At 44.0% G+C, this 22,749-nt stretch overlaps 1 protein-coding gene across 1 annotated transcript in view; it reads right to left on the bottom strand.

The window, feature by feature from the left end:
• The window catches only part of CIBAR2 (CBY1 interacting BAR domain containing 2), a 95,596-nt gene that overhangs the window by 28,653 nt on the left and 44,194 nt on the right, over positions 1-22,749 (bottom strand). Inside the window, exons 5-6 of the mRNA XM_056525524.1 lie at positions 12,881-12,982; positions 12,049-12,054 (exon numbers count right to left, since the gene is read on the bottom strand). Of these exons, the coding sequence (XP_056381499.1) occupies positions 12,049-12,054; positions 12,881-12,982 (108 nt within the window). The remainder of the gene's footprint in view (positions 1-12,048; positions 12,055-12,880; positions 12,983-22,749) is intronic.

Raw genomic sequence — 22,749 nt, 5'->3', positions numbered from 1 at the left:
GTTCAATTATGTTTTGGGTTGCCTTGAATGTGTGCAAGGCATCATGAAATCTGAGGACTACCAACGGATTTTGGGTCGCACTGTACAGCCCAGTGTCAGAAAGCTGGGTTTGCGTCCGAGATCTTGGGTCTTTCAGCAGGACAATGGGGGACATTTATCAAAACTTGTCCAGAGGAAAAGTTGCTGAGTTGCCCATAGCAACCAATCAGATTGCATTTTTGAAAAAGCCTCTGAAAAATGAAAGAAGCGATCTGCTTAGTTGCTAGGAGCAATTGAGCAACTTTTCCTCTTGACAGGTTTTGATGAATATCCCCCAATGACCCCAAACATATGTCAAAAAGCACCAGAAATGGATGGCAACAAAGCGCTGGAGAGTTCTGAAGTGGCCAGCAATGAGTCCAGATCTAAATCCCATTGAACACCTGTGGAGAGATCTTAAAATTGCTGTTGGGAAAAGGCGCCCTTCCAATACGAGAGACCTGGGGCAGTTTGCAAAGGAAGAGTGGTCTAACATTCCGGCTGAGAGGTGTAAGAAGCTTATTGATGGTTATAGGAAGCGACTGATTTCAACAATTTTTTCCAAAGGGTGTGCAACCAGATATTAAGTTAAGGGAGCCAATAATTTTGTCCAGCCCATTTTTGGAGTTTAGTGTGACATAATATACAATTTGCTTTTTTCCTCCCTTTTTTGGTTTAGTTCCAATACACACAAAGGGAATAAACATGTGTATAGCAAAACATGTGTTACTGCAATCCTTTTCTGTGAGAAATACTTAATTTTAGGGGTGCCAACATTTACGGCCATGACTGTATAGCATTTTGTGTGTTATCTTATTCATCCATGTTTCAGCTGCTTTTTTGGTCTCTATTCACATTACTAACAAGTGACATATGCATTTTCTGCGCTTTATTCATACGACATACAAGATGAAAATGGGATGTTAAGCAAATTCTTATGTAATGGCATCTTCGTGACAACCAATTTTCATATAGTCAGCATCAAACGCTGCCGCTTGGCCATTTATTTATTTATATTCATATGTTATACAAATGGTTTACAAGTTGATATGTCAATTTCAGTGCAATTTTGCAGTGCTTATACATATCTTTCATTAGGACAATTAAAGGGGTATTCCAGGATTTTTTATTTTATTTGACTATGCTACAGGGGCTGTAAAATTAGTGTAGTTCATAATATAGTGTCTGTACCTGTGTATGACGGTTTTCTCACAATTCATATGTGATTTTCACCCCAATATTTATTTTTAACAGCATACAAAATGACTGTTGTCTCAGATTTTTCCCAGGTTGCAATGCGGCCAAGACCTGACTCACTAGTCAGCTGATGACAGGGAGCCTGCCTGCTTCAGTGGGTGGAGCTTGGTGGGAGAGATCAATCTGCAACTAATGCAACAGCTGCGGGAACCCTGATTGAAAACCACAGGTCTTTTGAATGAATGCAGCTCATTTATGTTTCAATGGGTGGGGTGGCTGATGTGTGGGAGGGAGGAACATGGAATTATGGGATTTGTAGTCAAAAAAAGAAAATTCAAACAGGAAATACCAGTTCACAAAAAGCTAGCCACAGTGTTATGGTAATCTCACAACATAGCCATTTAGCACCAAGACAAGAGCAGATCCTCCCTAATCATGTCCATTACTGTCTGCCAGGTACATAATAAAATCACCTCATGGTGGATAACCACTTTAAACTGATAGTATTGTGTTACGGAATCTATGTCTGTTCTCATATTACCAATATATTGCAGATAGTACGTTACAGTTCACACTTGATTTTTCCCATATTTTCTGCCTTTTTTCGTGTTTGGATTTAGCTCTAGGTAAACTAGGGGTTAATTCCCCATGCGAGCAGCATGGCCTTGTGGGTCAGGATAGGAGAAGTCTTTTTTCACATTTTTGTATTTATTCGGTGTTTAGATTATCTATAGTTAGGACCTTGAAAAAGGGGTGTTCCCGAAACGCATTTGTTGTATTGCAAATTTTTGTACTTCTCCTAGGAATTCTTATGAAGACGAAACAAAAAACTATCATGCTTAAAGAATCCGGATACGGAGTGCTGAGTTTATTTCACCGCTAGGAGGACTGTTTCATTGATTTCATCGAGCAGCTGCTGCTACGCCCTTGTTCACCTGGCCGGACAAGTGTCGTGAGCTGAATACAAGCTGAAATATTTCTAACAAATCTGATTGCAGCATTCATTTTTCAGAGGCCTTTATAACAATGAAGGGACCAATCTGATTGGTTTGATAAATCTTTTCCATAGACTCAGCACCAGAACCCTGTTCACTACCGCTATGAGGAAATGGGGGCAATTTATAGGGCAATAGGGAGCTAATGGGTTCCCTTTAAAGATATTCTGTCACCATATTTATGCTGCCCAAGGCTGTCTTTAACGCCGGGCAAAACGGACAGCTGCCCTGGGTCCTGTCATTCCTGGGCGCCCAAAGCAGATAGCCTTTTAGCAACATGCTAAAGCAGCTAGCCGCTGCAAGTCCAGGCAGGGCCGGCCCTGCTGCTACGGCTCACTGTTCTGAAGCGGCACCGTGGCCTTTAAAACAGTGAGCCTGCGGCCAGGACTGACAGGGGACGTCGCGCAAGTGACATTCCTCCACAGACCCGCGCAGGAGGACATCAGCCTCGGCCGCCGCAGGAAAGAACCCATGGACGGCCAGGTGAGTGTGTCTCTAAGTGCATATGTCTGTAGTGTGTGTTGGTCGGTCAAGCGGGGGGGGGGGGGGGGTAGAGTGCTGTCTAAGCTTATGTGGGGGAACACTGCTGCATACCTAATGTGAGGGTACTATGATGTCTACCTAATGTGGGGAAACTATGCTGTCTACCTGATGTGGGGGAATACTGTTATAGTGTGTGTGTGTGTGTGTGTGTGTCGGTCGGGCAGAGGGGTGGGGGGGGGGGGTAGCGTGGAGCACTGTTGCATACCTAATGTGGGGGAACATTGCTGCATACCTAATGTGAGGGAACTATGCTGTCTACCTAATGTGAGGGAACTATGCTGTCTACCTAATGTGGGGAAACTATTCTGTCTACCTACTGTGTACGAACATTTCCGTCTACCTAGTGTGGGGGAACACTGCTGCATACCTAATGAGAGGGATAACGGATTAAAACTGATATTAGAAAAATCCCATAGACTATAATGGGATTTGCTAACGGACGTATAGGATTTGGTTACTGCCGGTGACAGCTGATTTTAGGACGGAACTAGCGACGGAACTTGCTAAACTGAGTAATTTGCTAGTGTGAAACAAGCCTAACCATAATGTATATTGTATTATATTATCGTCTGTAACTTCGGAGAGGTCAACAAGGGGAGGAAAGGAACAGGAATTTCAGGAAAGTTAACCAAATTTGCTACATGAATGTTTTTGCAAAAATATTTAACTTGACGGGGTGTATTATAGTATCAAACCTTAGTGGTGATTTGATCACATTGTACAAATGTATGACTGGACAGTACATAGATCTTTCTAGTGATCTTTCTGTACCAAAGCCTATTACAATGACAAGTAGGCATCATCTATGTCTAGATGAAAAGAAGGTTTCACCAGCATCACAAATGGGGATTCTTTACTGTAAAAGCAGGGAGTCGATGGAACTCTCTGCCATTTGATGTTGTGATGGTTGATTCATTAAACCCATTTAAGAGGGGCATGGATGCTTTTCTTGACAAATATAACAAGTTATGGGCTCTTCTGGATGTGGGACACTGATCCAGGGATTTATTCTGATCGCATTGCCAGGAAGAATTTTCCACCAAGCACTGGCCAACTGGCATCTGCCTTAGTTGCTTTCCTCCAGGACAACAAAGTAGACATATATATTAAACATGGATTAAGGGGACTTCCGGTTCCGGCGCGCGGATGTAGGCAGCGGGGAGACGGAGCTCCGGCCCGAACGCAACATATACCCGCTCCCGCCGACTATATCAGCCATTATCTAGGCATTGCCTACTCACCTACGGTTCACTGAAGGTCCGAGGGATCGGATGGACCGTTTCCTTAGCCGCGGCGGTGACGGACAGAGCCAGCGTGCAACGACACCTGCACCACCTAGGGGTGAGGTAAGCGTGGGGAAGATGGCGACGCTTCGCGCCACTGAAGAGGACTGCACACCTCCTCCCATACCTTCCACAGTGGGACAAGTATCTCCGTTAACCCAGGGTCAGGGAGATTTTGTGATTCCCGGTCTACCTATCACCTTTCAGGCACTGGTTACCCAACTAGCTGCTGAGGTAACTAAAATACTGCTACCTGGTATAAAAGAACAGCTGAATGATACTATCTCGGCATCACTCAAAAATGTCCAAGGTGAAGTCACATTACACACGGCTAAGATAGCTGATTTAGAAGAAAGAGTGGGCGTAATGGAGGAAGAAGTAATGGCGACTAACCAGAAATTACAACAGTCTCTGAGGCTTACAAAGGCACTGCAGGAAAAGGCTGATGATTTAGAGAACCGCTCCAGAAGGAGCAATCTGCGGCTGGTGGGACTACCGGAATCTATCCCGGCGCATTTACTTCCTACCATATGTGCTGAGGACTTGCCAAAAGCGCTGGGGCTTAATGCACGGTTCTTGGTGGAAAGGGCCCATAGATTGGGGGCGCTGAAATCATCATCACCGTCTGCCTCCTCCTCGGGCGATACGCGTCCGCGACAAGTCATCACAAAATATCTGAATTACGCAGAAAAGGCATTGATCTTGACAACATATAAAAAGATGTCATCGCCTTTGCTTATAAGAGGCCACCGTGTTCTACTTTTTAATGATTTCTCGGCCGAGGTAGCGAAGAAGCGCAAGGCGTTCTCACCTATATGCTCACAACTGGTGGCGCAGCAGCGCAAGTTTGCCCTTCAATATCCAGCTACCCTACGCATCTTCAAGCAAGATGGATCGACAGAGATCTACCGTACTCCGGAGGAGGCACAAGCAGCCCTTAACCTCAGGGTGACTACGACATCAACTGAACCGCATGACACCTACAAACGCAGACGCCACAGGAGCCCACCGGTGCCATTGGAGGCAATGGAGTGATCACATCTAGATGGATGGATATTGTTTTACCAAATCTTCCCTCTCTCTGCAAAGGGAAGTCAGGCAACTTTCTGTGAACTTTGAGGCCTAATGGATCCTTGGATCTTTACAGGAAGGTCGTTTCTCGCGGCAACGCACCAACGTACCTGAGATTGGTTCTTCTGTTTTTGGACGGGGGGCCAAGCATGTTCATTTTCATTTTTATTTTTCTTTCTTTTCCCCATTCATGTTTTCTTTTTGCCGCATATTTTTCTTCATAAATATGGAAAAGTCTCAGTGACTGTGCTACAGGGACTTTATATCTATATACTGATGAGTCATGGACTGCGCCCAGGCTATTGGAGGGGTAACAAATTGTTTTATGTTCACTCAGTGTCAGCGCTTTTCCTCTTCTTCTATGTTATTGTATTCTCCTGTCTTCTTCATGCTCAAGACTATCCTCTGTTTTTTATTTTTTTTCTCCTTTGATACCTCCCCCCATCCCCCACTCCCCTTCCCCCCCATTCCTTCCTCGTCCCCCTTTCCCACCTCCCCCCCCCTCCCCCCGGTGGTAGCTGGCCCTGTTTTTTCTGTTCTTCTGATTGTCTTTGCTATTGTTTCGGGCTGGGTTTTGTCTTCTTTTCTTCCTCTTGCTTTCTATTGCTCCTGGATTCTGATAGGAGTTTCTGGCAGGGAGATGAGCACCTGCAATCTATCCGCGAAAAAAGTGAAGTACTAGAAGTTGTGAGCTCAGGGGGGCTTTTACAGTCTCCGTTAGTTGTAGTTTAACATTGTGGGTTTTATATGTTATATTTTTGTTTTGGGGATTGTTCTGGGGTGGGTTCACTCTCGTGGGACACAATTTGATACTTATCTTGGGAAATACTTGAGATATCGTGACATTATGCTTCTCTACTACTACAAAGAAATGTTTTATGTCATGAAATTTAACAACCGTAGCTTATATATTGTATTATGAAAGTGATTACATGGAATGTTAAAGGGTTGCGGTCTCCTGGAAAGCGTTCCATGGTGCTCCGGCATCTGCAAAAATTGAAAGCGGATGTGGCGCTGCTCCAGGAGTCGCACCTGCGTCAGCAGGACTTTATCAGACTTAAGAAAATGTGGGTGGGAGCTGTATGGGGCTCGCCGGCAGTAGCTGGCAAGGGAGGTGTGGTGATCCTGATTCATAAGAGAATGGCACTGTCGGTGAGGTCATATTGGGAGGATGACGAGGGTTTGCTGCAAAATGTTCTAGTGGAGGAAGGGGACCGTTTGATCAGTATATATAATGTGTATGGCCCGCAGACGGGCAAAGCAAACTTTTTTACTCACCTCACTGCCCTTGTACAGGGAGATGCATCACAAACGATTATTGTAGGTGGGGATTTTAATTCTGTCATGTGTACATCAGAAGATAGAAAGAGAGAAGGTCAAGGTTCACAGTTCCAAAGGGAGCTCTATTTACAGTCATTTACACAGGCAACAAACCTCTATGATTCATGGAGACATTTTAGGCCTGCAGAGCGGGAATTTACCCACTATTCCCACTCCCACCGTTCGTGGTCACGTTTGGACTATCTATTTGTCACCAATGGGCTTCTATCAAATATCACCGATGTCAACATTTATGACTTGGTGATATCGGATCATGCACCGGTGGGAGTGGACATAGCGCCAACTTTTCCGCGGGGTGCGGACAGAACGTGGCGATTTCCATCTTATCTTCTTAAAGACGAACAGTAGGCACAGGCCTTAAGTCATTGGTGGGTAGAGTACGCGGCGGAAAATGAGATGCACACTGGAGACCCGTTCCTGTTCTGGGAGGCTGGGAAAGCGGTACTCAGGGGTAGAATTATAGCGCATGTGGCACACTACAAGAAGATTGCTAGGGACAAGTACACTGACATGACTGACAACCTCAGGAGGGCTTACACTGCTTTTCAGACTTCCCCTGGCGAAGCTACTAAACAATCCTGGACTATGGCAAAAGACAATTTTGAAACGGCGCAAGCAAATGTAGACAAATATAGAGGGGATGTTTTCAGAGCTGATTTCTATAAATATGGGAACAAAGCGGGTAAGCTGTTAGCAAACATGGCAAGGGGACAAAAGCTACCGGAACCCATTAGACCAATGATTGATGACACAGGGAAGCTGCAAAATCATCCGAGGGAGGTAGTAGGGATATTTAAAAAATTTTATGAACGTCTTTATTCTAAACAGGACATAGATATAACGGCAGGGAGGCAGTTTTTAGATACACTTAGATTACCAAATCTGACTGAGGAAGACCGGCTCCAGTTAAATGCCCCTTTGACGGTAGAGGAGATATCTAAGGAGATTAGAAATCTGAAGGCCCACAAAGCTCCAGGACCGGATGGCTATTCCGGGGAATTCTTTAAATTATTGAATGATAAAATTTGCCCCTCACTTCTAGCGGTGTATAATCATATTTTCTCAACTGGTACTTTATTACCGACGGGAAACATGGCCCATGTAAAAGTTTTACATAAACAGGGTAAGGACCCTTCATTGCCGGAATCATACCGCCCTATTTCATTAATAAATGTAGATGTCAAGATACTGTCTAAGTTGCTAGCGGACAGATTGGCCTCCCTTCTACCAAAGTTAATAGGGCCGCAACAAGTGGGTTTTATGAAAGGGAGGGCGGCTGTGTTCAACCTAAGGACTGTCCTGGCGGTACAGGGGAAGGTAACATCTCACCCATACTCCAGCCAGGTTCCGGCATTATTGGCCCTAGATGCTGAAAAAGCTTTTGACAATGTGCACTGGACCTGGCTGGATATGGTGTTAGACAAGGCGGGAATTCTGGGTCATTTTAGAGTATTCTTACAGGCTTTATATGCTACTCCCACTTCTAGAATACACTTACCAGGATTCTTGTCGGAGCCATTTACACTAGAAAAGGGGACGAGACAGGGGTGCCCATTGTCACCCTTACTTTTTAATTTGGCACTAGAGCCACTTGCACAACATTTTTTACAAACTCCAGTATATAGGGGTATCACTGTGGGTGATTCGGAAATAAAAATTAGCTGCTTCGCAGATGATACCCTGCTGTATTTGAACGATCCTACCGCACACTTAAAAGAGGTGTTTAAGGTGCTGGCATTATATGGAGCTTTTTCGGGTTACAGGGTTAACATTTCTAAATGTCAACTACTCTACTTGGGCCCGGAGGGCATGAATCATTTCCCATCTTTGCCAATACAAATTGCGAAACAATATATTACATATCTAGGGATAAAAATAGGTAGAACCCCAATGTCCCTTTATACTCTAAACTACCCCCCTATTATTTCTAAAATTGAAAGGGAACTGGATAAGTGGAGATCCCTCCCCCTGTCCCTGATGGGTAGGATACAGCTGATAAAAATGATGAGCTTCCCCAGACTGCTCTACCCACTTCAAACCATTCCTCTTCTTTTACGACACGATGATGTTAGGAAAATCCATGCTAGTTTTTCAAAGTTCATTTGGGCGGGGAAACGTCCGAGGGTGTCATATGATACTTTATGTTTGGGACGGGAGATGGGAGGTTTACAGGCCCCAAATGTAAGACTCTATAATTTAGCTGCACTCTTTCGCCATGTCCAGGATTGGTCCTTTAATACATGTTATTTTTCAAACACAAACTTAGAGACTGACCTTTCCACTTTAGGCTCCTTGGCGACTTTGCTTCACTTACCATTTAAAGACGTTCCCACCGACATTAGGCGTAAGGTTCTGTTTACTGACACAAGGGCCACATGGAAAGCAGTTCGTAAAATATACGGTTTGCCCTGGAGTCTGTCAAAGTCCTATAGGTTGTGGCAGACACCGGCGCTTAAACACTGTACCTCAAACCCGCTTAGTAAGGTGTGGAGAGACAGGGGCATCAACACCTTTGGAGATCTCTTGTCTTCCACAGATGGTCTATTATTGAGCTGGGAGGATTTTAGCCACAAATAAGAAATGACTGGGATACACCGGTGGCTGTATAACCAGCTCCGTTCGTTCTTCCATGGGCTGGTAAGAGGATACGCATCAGTGGAGAAAAGGAGTGCCTTTGATAGTCTTATGGGTATGGGGACAAGCAGCCGCTCCCTTTCGTTCATCTACACAAACATCAGGGATGTAGCGTTAAGGGGAGCGGCTGCTAAATCACTAACTAAGTGGGCGAAATTTGTAGATACCCCGGAATTACACAACTTGATGCGAGAAGGACTGGTAGCGGTATACCACTCAACCCCTAGTGCACAACTTAAAGAGATTCACTGGAGAATAATACACAAGGCAACGTATGCTTTTAGATGGAGGGGATCCCCACCCCCTCCTCCTTATCTCACCTGCTGCCCTGTCTGTGGTCTTCCAGGGGCAGATCTTCAACATTGTATGTGGGAGTGTCCCAGAGTAATGCAAATATGGATGGCAGTTAGGGAATTAATACACACCATTTGGGACAGGGCCCTTCCTACTTCGCCTGAACCTTACCTCTTTCATTATCTACCACTCACAGACACTGACCCTCCTGATAGAGGCAGAATGTCCAAGGGGATACATATCTTAATATTGGTCACCAAACAGTGTATTCTACGACATTGGCTAGTGCCCACGGTCCCGACGATAACAGAAATTCGAGAGGAATTTCATTCGGTCTTAAATAGGGAACTAACACTGGCCATTAGGAACTCGGAACTTCACGCCAAGTCCTTTTTCAATAAATGGAAAAAATACTTGCATTACTTACCTGATGACTTGGAACGTCATAGAATAGTAACACATTTTAGGTCTTCTACTTGGTACTGTAGGGAGCGGTTGAAGGGAACATTGGGCAACCTGGAAGTTCCTACATGAGGTCAAGGTGACATCAAATAAATGGGTAGTAGAGAGCAATAGAATTGTAAGTCTCGATGTTCCTTCCGAGAGTGTAATGTGTTCTATGGGAGTGAGATTACCACAGTTTGACGTTTCTAGGTTTCTATATGTATACTCTTTTCAAACTTTTAAAACAAAGAAAATTGATGGAGTCTTGACTACTACATATCTTTGGTGGGCGTAGATGGCCTAATGATACACCTGTTGTTATCTTTATCACCAGTGATATACTTGTACAGCATATAATGGCTATTGTCTACTTTGTCAAACTCTGTCTGTTAATAAAGTATTTTGAAAAAAAAAAAAACATGGATTTTAATTTTTTTTAAACCATATCAACTAAGTAACTTAAATGGGCACTGTCACCAACTTTATTTTTTGATATGTTGTAGTGCTTATGTACTACAACATATCTGTAATATGTTTTCATTTTTTATTTTTTCATTTTATTGGTCAATTTTACGTTTGAAAACTGGCCACTAGAGGTCTCCTTCCTAGTGGCCGGCTGCAGCAGGGCCTGAATTCTGACTGATTGCAGCCAGGCAATCAGTCCTTATTCATTTACACTGCGCTCGCTCCCTGCCTGTCAATCAGACAGGCAGGAGCGAGCGCATTGGCTCCCCGGCTACTGGCTGGGAGGCCACTCCTCCTGCACATGTCGTCGCTGCCGCTGCCCCTGCACGCCTGCTGCCGGACTTTGCAGTATCTGTAAGTATCATAACGGAGGGAACGCGGTATGCGGGGGGGGTGGGGGTTTGTGATGGAGGGAACGGGGTATGGCCCGGGGGGGGGGGGGTTTGTGACAGAGGGAATGGGGTATGGGGGGGTTGACGGAGGGAACGGGCTAGCGCCGTAGCGCCGCATGGCACTAACTTATAGTTTATCTACACAGGGTGCCTCCAGCTGTTTCACTACTACAACTCCCAGCATGCCCTGACAGCCAATAGATGTCAGGGCAAGCTGGGAGTTGTAGTGGTGAAACAGCTGGAGGCACCCTGTGTAGATGAACTAAGGGCGGAAGTGTCGGCCCCAGCAGGCATCAGTGACGTGGTGCCTGCTGGGGAAGTCTGCCTGGTAGCGAGCACACTACCAGGCAGACAAAAAGTTATTTTTAATATAGTTAAAAGAAAAATTAAAAGCAGGGAGGGGGTTAGGGATAGATGGGCAATGGGCAGGGACAGGAAAAAAATATATAGGATGGTGGGAGCTACCCTTTAAATAGCTTTTTTTTTTTTTGTGTTTTTTTTTTGTTTTGCATTCTGTAAGTAAATAAGGGCATATGAAACATAAATCCAAACTCTAAAGGATTTGTGGCATTGTGGATCTGTTATGCACTATTGTCCGGTGTTTTATAAATGTATGAATTTATGTTCTGTTCCCTTTAAATGCCGTTTATATGCTTGTAAGAGTTGTAAAGTGCCTGATAATAGCTGGGATATTAAATCTGACTCATCAGAGTGAGTATCCCTGTGCTGTGGATGAAGTATCATCATACTGGGTGATAATGGAAATGTAACAAGTTGGAGATTAGGAGCGTACAATAATTTACTATTATTATCTGGTAATTCTCACTCGTTTGGTCTTATGTTCCAGCTACAGTGAGGTCAGCAGCACACATAAAAATGTTATTAAGGACCAAGATTTCATCCTAAAACAGTATTGTGTGTGCTCCTAAAGCAATAAAAGGGGTCTAAGCTTATATTATTCCAGCTTTTTATATATAATTATATAAAAAGCAGATGACCATATACCAGCATGGTCCATATTAATATTTACCCTAAAATGTACCCTAACAAATATCTGCTGTAGAAATAGAATTGTATCTTTAAAAGGCGTACAACAGAAGATGTACCGGCCTTACATATAATTATGTACAAAAGATACCTAAGTAATATACCAGCTTGATCCCCGTCCTGCACAGCTTCAAACGGCAAAATAATTTGTATAGGTACACTTTACTCATCCGATAAAATCACAAAATCCAGGGTATGTAGGAGAACTGTGGAAAGGCCTCAAGAGCTGACACTCACCAACCGTGAACCTTTGCTTCAGACTGTGCTGTTTATTTCTCACTTACCTGCTTCTCTGTTATTTACTGAATAATGTGAGACACTCACCTGGGACTGTAATGACTGAGTCAAGGAACAAATCACTTTAGACTAATCACATCACAATATTATGACGAAGGAATAAAATTGCTATCAGGACAGGGGCCAAAAGATGTCCTCTACCATCCCTAATCAAGATTAAATGGGCACTATCATTAAAACTAATTTTTGCTATTGCACTCCTTTTGGTAAATCAAAAATCTTTCTAATTTACTTTGTTTAAAAAAAAATGAAGTTTTCTATGATTTGTGTTTTAAAAAGCTGCCACTAGGTGTCCCCCTACTTGTCCAGAGCACATTTCACCCCCCCCCCCCCATCTTTTGTACAGACTGTGGACTCTTGCTGGCCTGGCAGAAGTCCAAACACAGGAAATGCAGTCTGGAGTGTGTGTCCAGCCTTATCCAATCATAGCTCCTCTCACACTTAACTGCCGTTTGCAGAGTAAGGGAGGAAGTTCTCCCCTGTATGGCTTCAGATGATGTCACGCCTGCTGGGTAACACCCCTTCCCAGTCCGTGAACCTGAACCTGAGCAGAAAATACAGAGCAATAGCAAGGTAGAAAACTAAAAAATAATAAAAATACAGGCAGGGGCTGGTTTATCATGATGGGGGCAGTGAGCTGGGAGGATTATAAAATGTATCAATTAATGAGAGGTACTCTTTATGTATGCCAGGATGCCCACTTCAGCATGTTAACTGTCTGATGCCTGTGCAGAATCAACCCACTCAAAGGCTAACCTGTGCGGGGCCTGACTCATCCATGAGCACATAAAAGCTGCAATAGGTAGCCTCTGTGGCATACAAGTTATCTGATATCTCAGGTTACAAATGCAAAGGATACAATCATGTGACGGTCAGACGGCGCTCTGTGCCGCAATTTCTCCAACTTTTGCAGTTCTTTTATCTCTTTGTTCCTAACGGTGTTGAATTTCTTTATTTCTGCCTGAGAGGAAGAAGAGGATGAGAAGGAATGTTATCAATTACATAAATAACCAGCAAATAATTTATAAGAAATGTACAATTATTTGTTTTTAGTAATAAATAAGGATGCAACAGCTTTAGCCTAAGTTTTAACTTGTTCTTTTTCTGGCGTTTTTTTAGCCTAGGTTTTAACTTGTTCTTTTTCTGGCGTTCTTTTTTTGACCCTGTCATTTTGCACTCCCATGATGCAGTGTTTGTGGCGTTTTTTTTCCCAAAAATAGGGGGTTTTAGTCTTGGCATTTTTACTTAGATTTTTTGTTCCCCTATTTTTTGTTCCCCCCCCCCCCCTTTGTTAAACCCACATTGTCAAAAAAAATTTGTCCAAAAATATGCCACTGTCTCAACATGCTGCAAATTTTAGAAGACTGCAACTGAGCCCGAAACCGCAGAGAAATGCCAAAAGATAAGTGGAAAAACGCCAAAAGAAAAAAACATCAAGTGTGTTTGGTTTTTTATAAATCTCTGTTGACTTTCAGCCAACATAAAAAACTGTAGAGACTCTTGTGGGGCAAGAGACCGAGGACCCTTGATGTTTTGCAAGCTTGCGTATTTTGGCAAAAATATCAACTAATACCTTATGTTTATCATTTGAGTAGATATATATATTTTTTGTGATCTTGTCTGGCCTTGTGATGCTGGGAAAGCCCGGGGTGTCAGTGCGTTTGTTGGTGCACATAGATTCTGGGCAGCCCTCCTGATCGAATAGCATGGGGATCACTAATAGGTTGTAAGCCAACATGGTGCACTACACGCTATCATGTTACTGGCACCCTGTATATTGCCTTATCTGTGTGCAACTATAATACTAAGCAGTTGTGATTTTCTGTGATTTTTTTTTTTTTTACATAAAAAGCGCCATGTGGGTTTTTTATGTAAAAAAAATAAATGGTTTCCCCCTCCCCATTTCTTTAACCCCTTAAGGACTGAGCCCTTTTTCACCTTAAGGACGCAGCCCTTTTTTGCAATTCTGACCACTATCACTTTATGAATTAATAACTTTTGGATGCTTTTACCGATTATTCTGATTCAGAGAGCGTTTTTTCGTGACATATTCTACTTTAACACAGTGGTAAATTTTCATCGTTACTTGCATCCTTTCTTGGTAAAAAATCCCCAAATTTCATGAAAATTTTGAACATTTTGCCTTTTTCTAACTTTGAAGCTCTCTGCTTGTAAGGAAAATTGATATTCCAAATAAATTATATATTGATTCACAAATACAATATGTCCACTTTATATTTGCATCATAAAGTTGACATGTTTTTACTTTTGGAAGACATCAGATGGCTTCAAAGTTCAGCAGCAATTTTCCAATTTTTCAAAATCGGAATTTTTCAGGGACCAGTTCAGTTTTGAAGTGGATTTGAGGGGTCTTCATATTAGAAATACCAAAAAATGACCCCATTATAAAAACTGCACCCCCAAAGTATTCAAAATGACATTCAGAAAGTGTGTTAACCCTTTAGGTGTTTCATATTTTTTACACGCTCATGTTCTTGTAGACCCAGTTTTTGAAAATTTACAAGGGGTAAAAGGAGAAAAAGCCCCCCCCCCCCAAAAATGTGTAACCCAATTTTTGGGGGGGCATGTCGCATTTAGGAAGCCCCTATGGTGCCAGAACAGCGGAAAAAAACCACATGGCATACTATTTTGGAAACTACACCCCTCAAGGAACGTAACAAGGGGTACAATGAGCCTTAACACCCCACAGGTGTTTGACAAATTTCCGCTAAAGTTGGACAGGAAAATTTTAAATTTTATTTTTTTCACTAAAATGCTGATGTTACCCCAAATTTTTCATTTTCACAAGGGGTAATTGGAGAAAAAGCCTCCCAAAATGTGTAACCCCATTTCTTCTGAGTATGGAAATATCCCATATGTGGATGTAAAGTGCTCTGTGGGCGAACTACAATGCTCAGAAGAGAAGGAGCGTCATTTAGAGTTTGGTGAGAGAATTTGGTTGGAATAGAAGTCGGAGGCCATGTGTGTTTACAAAGCCCCCCCGTGGTGCCAGAACAGTGGACCCCCCCACATCTGACCCCATTTTGGAAACTACACCCCTCACAGAATTTAATAAGGGGTGCAGTGAACATTTACACCCCACTGGCATTTGACAGATCTTTGGAACAGTGGGCTGTGCAAATGAAAATATTAATTTTTCATTTTTACGGACCACTGTTTCAAAAATCTGTCAGAAACCTGTTGGGTGTAAATGCTCACTGTACCCCTTATTACAATATGTGAGGGGTGTAGATTCCAAAATGGGGTCACATGTGGGGGGGGTCCATTGTTCTATCACTATGGGGGCTTTGTAAACACACATGGCCTTCAATTTTGGACACATTCTCTCTCCAAAAGCCCAATGGCGCTCCTTCTCTTCTGAGCATTGTAGTGCACCCGCAGAGCACTTTACATCCACATATGGGGTATGTTCTTACTCAGAAGAAATGGGGCTACAAATTTTGGGGGGCTTTTTTCCTATTATCCCTTGTGAAAATGAAAAATGTAGGGCAACACTAGCATTTTTCAATTTCACATCCAACTTTAACGAAAATTTGTCAAACACCTGTGGGGTGTTAAGGCTCACTATACCCCTTGTTACATTCCGTGAGAGGTGTAGTTTCCAAAATGTGGTCACATCTGGGTATTTATTGTTTTGCGTTTATGTCGGAACCGCTGTAAAATCAGCCACCCCTGTGCAAATCACCAATTTAGACCTCAAATGTACATAGTGCGCTCTCACTCCTGAGTCTTGTTGTGCATCCGCAGAACATTTTACGCCCACACATGGGGTATTTCCGTATTCAGGAGAAATTGAGTTACACATTTTGGGGGTCTTTTTTTTTCCTTTTACCGCTTGTGAAAATTAAAAGTATGGGGCAACACCAGGATGTTAAAATTATTTTATTTTAAACTAACATGCTGGTGTAGACCCCAACTTTACCTTTTCATATGGGTTAAAATGAGAAAAAGCCCCCAAAATTTGTAACGCAATTCCTCCCAAGTATGGAGATACCCCATATGTGGCCCTAAACTGTTTCCTTGAAATACGATAGGGCTCCGAAGTGAGAGAGCGCCATGCGCATTTGAACCGCCACAAAAATACCCCACCGCAGTGTTTCCCAAACAGGGCATCTCCAGCTGTTGCAAAACTCCCAGCATGCCTGGACAGTCAGTGGCTGTCCTGCAATACTGGGAGTTGTTTATCAACAGCTGGAGGCTTTGTTTTGGAAACAGTGCCGTACAAGTCGTTTTTTTTTTATTGGGGGGGGGGGGGGGGGGATGTGTATATGTAGTTATTTACTTTTTATTTTGTGTAGTGTAGTGTTTTTAGGATACATTCACACGGTTGGGTTTACAGTGAGTTTGAGCTGCGAGTTTGAGCTGTGGCGGAAAATTTGCCGCATCTCAAACTTGCAGCAGAAAACTTGCTGTAGACCCACCCGTGTGAATGTACCCTGTACATTCACATGGGGCGGGGGGGGGGGGGGAACCTCCAGCTGTTGCAAAACTACAACTCCCAGCATGCACTGACAGACCATACATGCTAGGAGTTGTAGTTTTGCAACAGCTGGAGGCACATTGATTGCGAAACACTGAGCATTTGTTACTTAACTCTGTGTTTCGCAACCAGTGTGCCTCCAGTTGTTGCAAAACTGCAACTCCCAGCATGTACAGTTTCTCAGTGCATGCTGGGAGTTGTATTTTTGCAACAGCTGGAGGCACACTGGTTGCGAAACACAGAGTTAGGTAACAAACTCTGTTTCACAACCAATGTGTCTCCAGCTGTTGCAAAACTGCAACAATCAGCATGCATTGACAGTCGAAGGGCATGCTGAGAGTTGTAGTTTTGCAACAGCTGGAGGCACACTGCTACAATTCCCAGCATGCCCTTTGGTAGTCTGTGCATGCTGGGAGTTGTAGTTATTCCCAGTAAATGCACACTTTTTCATAGAAAAAATGTGCCTCCAGCTGTTGCAAAACTACAACCCCCAGCATGCACAGACTACCAAAGGGCATGCTGGAAGCTGTAGTTGGAACTCCAGCTGTTGCAAAATTACAACTCCCAGCATGCCCTTTGGCTTTGCATGCTACGAGTTTTTGCTAAGCAACAGGCTCACCTCCTGCTGTATCCTGCCGCCGGGACCGAACGCTGTATCCTGCCGCCGGGACCGATCCTGTGGCTCCTGTCACCGCCACCGATCTTGAGGGGACCCCCGCCAGACCAGGGCAAGGTAGGATCTCCACTCTGATTGCCGTCACCGATCTCCACCCAGCAGGTCCGTGATTGGTCGGTCGTTCCGACCAATCAATCATGTGATCGTGAGGCAGCACCAGTGCCACCTCACTCCTGCTGGGTATGGGTGAATGGGGCTGTCTCGGACAGCCCCATTCGCCCTTTTTTTTTTTTCCGGGTCACCAGAGACCCGATTGACCCGGAATAGCGGAAAATCGCAGGTCTGATTTGCCGCGATTGCCGACATGGGGGTGTCTCAGGACCCCCCTGGGGGATATGCCGGGATGGCTGCTGATAGATATCAGCAGTCATCCCGTTCCGATCACCGTGTCCGGAGACGCGGTGATCCAGGAAAGCTGCGCCGTAAATGTACAGAACTGTGCGCTAAGTACTTCTCAGCAGTGCCGTACATTTACGGCACATGTCCTTAAGGGGTTAATAGAAATCCATGAGTCATATGATGAAAGATACACATGACTTCTGTTAAAAATCGCAAAGACTGCCCTAGACTTGCATTGAGGGGACGTGGCCGTGACGTTCCGAGCTTCGAAGTTCGCTCTGTGCACCGGATGTCTGGGGTGCCGCAGCCGGGTATTTTTTTTTCTACAAAATATTTCTTAAAGGGGTGCTCCACCCCTAGACATGTTGTCCCCTATCCAAAGGATAGGGGATAAGATGTATAGGGGCGGAGTACCCCTTTAGGGCCTATTCACATGGAGAATTTTGGAGGAAAAAAAAAGTTTTAATATCAACTGTTAATAGAAAGTTCCACAGATTTGTAAATTACGTCTACTTAAAGGAGATCTGCAGTGTAATACACTTAAGATTCCTCTGGGACCCCTCTGGGATAGCGATCATGCCCCCTCCCGTAGGCTTGCATTGAGGGGCGGAGCATGATGTCACACGGGGGCGGAGGCGTGACGTCACACGCCGCCGGCCCTGCGGTCGACCGTAATCAGTCCCGGAGCGAACATTGGACAGGGGATAAGATGTCTAAGCACCGGAGAACCCCTTTAAGGTCAGGGCTCTGTGTGAGCCAGTCAAGTTCTTTCACACCAAACTCACCCAGCCATGCCTTTACAGAACTTGCATTATGCACTGGGGTACAGTCATGCTGGAACAGAAAAGGGCCTTCCCCAAACTGTTTCCACAAAGTTGGGAGCATACAATTGTTCAAAATGTCTTGGTATACTAAGATTTTAGCATTTCCTTTCACTAGAACTAAGAAACCTAGGCCAACCTCTGAAGAACAACCCATTAGAATTATCCCTCCTCCACCAAACTTTACAGGTAGCACAAAGCAGTCAGGAAAGTAATATTGTGTGATATGTCACTTCATTGAATCTTTTTACTGCTCCAAAGTCCGGTGGTACCATTCTTTAATCCACTCCATCCATCACCTGGCATTGTGCTTGGTAAGGCTGGTAATGCAGCTGTTTTGCCTGGGAAACTCATGCCATGATGCTCCTGGCAGGGAACAGTTTTTGATGACAGATGAGCTTTATAGAGCTCTGCAGTTAGCAGTCAACAGAGCAGTGGCAAATTGTATCCACTATGTGCTTTAGCATTTAGTGACCCTTATTTTGTAACTTTATGTTAACTCTATGTAGCCGTGTTGCTGTCAGGGCTGGTTTTAGACTAAGTGTGGCCCTGGGCAAAAATAAAAAAAATGGGGCCCCCAGATGGCGTGACCAAAGATCACTATGTTGCGCTCCCTGAATTGTACTGCATCTTGGTTAATCTAATATGAGTAACTGAGATTGCTCTGCAAACCACAAATGGCTGTGACTACAACATAAACATAATGAGGGACATTTATCAATGTTTGCTTATGTATTCTTTTTTTTTGTCATTTTTTCCTTACTTTTTTTGCTTATAGGTGACTTATTTATCAACTGGTTTCAGCCTGTTGATAATTTTCTTTCACATATGCAATTTTTCCTTTTTTACTTTGGTAGTAGCTTTTTCTGCTCCATGTTTGAGCTGGAGTAAATTTAGTCAATTTTTAACCCTCTTGCGACTTTTTTTTGCGCAGTTGCGACTGTCGCAGTTAATAAATACCTGACTACCCGTAGTCCATTTTAAAATTATTACTACGTAGTTAATTTTTGGAAAACTTGCTTTTCTCGCTTTCCAGTCAAAATGTCGCACGAAAAGTCACGTAGTCGCAGTTGCGACAATTTTGCGACAATTATAGTAAAGAAAACCAGACTAAACCCGTTGATAAATGTCCATAAATAATTCCATCCAGGATGAATTTGTGGATGTGGTAATTTGGGGGTTGCAATGTGACCCCATTTAGTGCAGATCAGCTCAGCTCCCCCCTCTGCAAGAATGAAGTGCACGGACAGCTGTGGAGCAACAGCAACTTGTAAGAACACAGGTAGAGAAATCCAGCCCAAAACAGCATCATAAAATGTATGGTCACAGGAAACCACAGGGTCACAGAAAGCCATACATTTTATGATGCTGTTTTAAAGGTTTTATAAACCACCTGTATGGATTTCCCCCTGGGGATAGCTTTGAGATCATCCTGGACACTGCCACAGGACACATTTCCACTTCAATAAACCGTCAAACAACAGTACTTTATGCAAGTCCAGCCCCTCGCCAGCTTTATTAGACAGGTTGCAGGATAAATAAAAACATAACACAGGAACAAAACAAAATCCTAGACCGTCCAGTCACTAACTAAACAATACAGCATGCCCTGTCTGTCCACTGGTGGGCTTTTCCCAGCTAGTTAAACTTATGCCTCCTGCAACCTTCTACTCACTGTTCACACACATCGTTTGCAACCTCTTGCTGTGTGTCTCATCCACACCACCCTTTGGGCCACTCACAGCTCGGGCTGTGTGTTCCTCAGCAGGACCACTGCCTCTCCCTACAGCCACCTTGCCGTCTTCTAAGGAGCACAGATTATTCTGTATGACTTCCTTTTAAAACACACTTCCCCTTTCTGCTACCTCATTAATTAGGCCACAGGTTGAGGTTTCTCCAGGGTAAGCTAGAGAAATACACCCTTTCCTTGCCACACAACTAAAGAGCAAGAACTGATTTGTGCTGGATTTCTCTATGTGTGACCACATTCACTTACATTAGTTGAGATTCAGCACGATTCAAGGAGAACATAGCGATCTTTGACTGTGCAACCCATTTTTGCCATGTAGCCCTAACCTAATACTGTCACCTTGTTCTTGTAATAGTCACCACACAGAAATAAACAGTGATCTTCTCAATGCTGCCTATCAGTAATAGCTCCCACATATACTACTGTATAAGGCTATGTTCTCCGTGTGGATATTTCGCAAACTGGGGGACACCGCACAGGAATGCGCTGTCTCATAGATGGCTATGCATTCTGTGCAGACTCCACACAAAGAATGAACGTGTTCATTCTTTGCGCGGACACAGAAAATGACATTTCCGTGCCGGAAGCACAGAGCAGCAGAATCCTGTTGAATTCAATAAGCCCACATATACTATAAGGGTAGGGTCACACGTAAGGGATCCGCAGTGTATTTCAGGCTGCGGATCCGCTGGTGACCCGACCCATTTTGTGCCTCTAGCTGTCCAGTTTTGAAAAGTGCTGCTTGTCAGTAAACGTGTTCATGTTTTACACAGAAATAGTTTTCCTCTTAGTGCCCCACACTGTATAAATCCCCCTTTTGTGCCCCTTACTGTGTAATGCCCACCTTCATGCTCCTTACTGTACTACAGATTACGGCGCACAAAAATGACCCTTATGCAGCCCTGTATACGGAAAAATTAGAACGTTATAGAGTCAGAATAGGCCGATTTTAAGCAAACTTATTTTGTTAAAAAGTCTGAGTTTTTTAACCCCTTAAGGACAAAGCTTTTTTTCTGTTTTTGCACTTTCGTTTTTTTCCTCCTCACCTTTTAAAATCATAACCCTTTCAATTTCCAACCCACCGGAGCACCTGAAAGATGAACTAATTTATACAGGCTAAAGTCAGCAACTGCCGAGCCGCGAGGTTTGTGACGAATCGAATCACTATAACTTCGCTCATCTCTAGCAGATAGCACTAGTAGGGGTCGGATTTTATACACATGTGGAAATAGACTGAATAAAACACTGAGTTCACAGATTAGGTCCCTTTCACACTATAAAGTTGTTCCATTATAAAGATCCATTATAAACGTCCGTTAGAAAGGCCATGTTAAACAGCTGTTCCAAAATCCCATTCAAGCCTATGGGATTTTTTTGATTATCCGTTATGACCAGTTATAGCCTGTCATGGATAACGTACGTTAGTTGTGACGGAAGAAAAATTTGTGCATGTGCCGTTTTTTTCTTCCGTCACATCACAAGAAACTGGTAAATTAAAGGGGTATTCCAGGCAAAAACATTTTATCCCCTATCCAAAGGGTAGGGGATAAGATGTCTGATCGCGGGGGGGGGGGGGGGGGGGGGGGGTCCCGCTGCCGAGACCCTTCGCGATCTCAGCAGCAGGCCCCCTACGATCAGACACCTTATCCCCTATTCTTTGGATAGGGGATAAAATATTTTTGCCCGGAATACCCCTTTAAAGGCCGTTATTTTTAACATTGAAGTCTATGGCAAAGGGATGAGCCTTTAGGTCATCTGTTTGCACCTGGTTTACAATATCAGTTATTACTTCTGAGCATGATCAGAAGAGGTGACATCAGCAGACTCCTGAAGTGCTGAGGGACTACTACTACTCCCATCATGGAACAGACTTGTTTCCATGACGGGTGTAGTAATTCCCCGGCTGCAGGAGTCTGCCGGTGGCTGGGGAGGCTACATTAATGTTTGTACTACTACCCCCATCATGGAACAGACTTTGTTCCATGATGGGGGTTGTAGTACAGGGCCTGAGGGATTGATCACACCGGATCTCACTTCTGAGACCCCATGCGATCAGAAGTTATTAAGCAGGGGAGCTGGTGGCATGGTTCGCAACCCTGTGATGTATCGTGTGTTTTTACATTCATTTTTTTAAATCCCCCACAGGGAGCCCTGAATGGCCAGTACTGATGAGCCATTCAGGGCTCCCAGCAGGGTTTCTAAAATGAACATAGTGAGTGGCAGCGGGGGCAATATGTATATTAAAAGCGCCATGGGGGGCAAGATATATATAGCGTTGCAGGGGGTGGGCAGACATATAGCCTATATATCTAGCCCCCCAGCGCATTTATAATATGCCCCCTGCAGCGCATTAATAAGGATATGACCCCCCCACCGGTACATTAATAAAGATATGACCCCCCCCGCCGGTGCATTAATAAAGATATGACACCCGCCGGCACATTTATAAACATATACCCAGTGCATTTATAATGTGCTCCCCGCAGCGCATGCCATAAAATGCAAACGCAGCGCTATAAGTGAAAAGTACTGTCAGCAGCCCATCAGGTCAGCCCGATGATGCAGACAGAAATTACTTTTCATACATAGCGCTGCGGTGGCATATGGATATAGATGCGCTGTGGGGGCCAGATAACGCTAT

Source organism: Hyla sarda, chromosome 6 (assembly GCF_029499605.1).
Source record: "Hyla sarda isolate aHylSar1 chromosome 6, aHylSar1.hap1, whole genome shotgun sequence".
Lineage (NCBI taxonomy): Eukaryota > Metazoa > Chordata > Amphibia > Anura > Hylidae > Hyla > Hyla sarda.
Note: the sequence above shows the minus strand (reverse complement) of the source record. Positions and strands in the feature narration are given on the sequence as shown.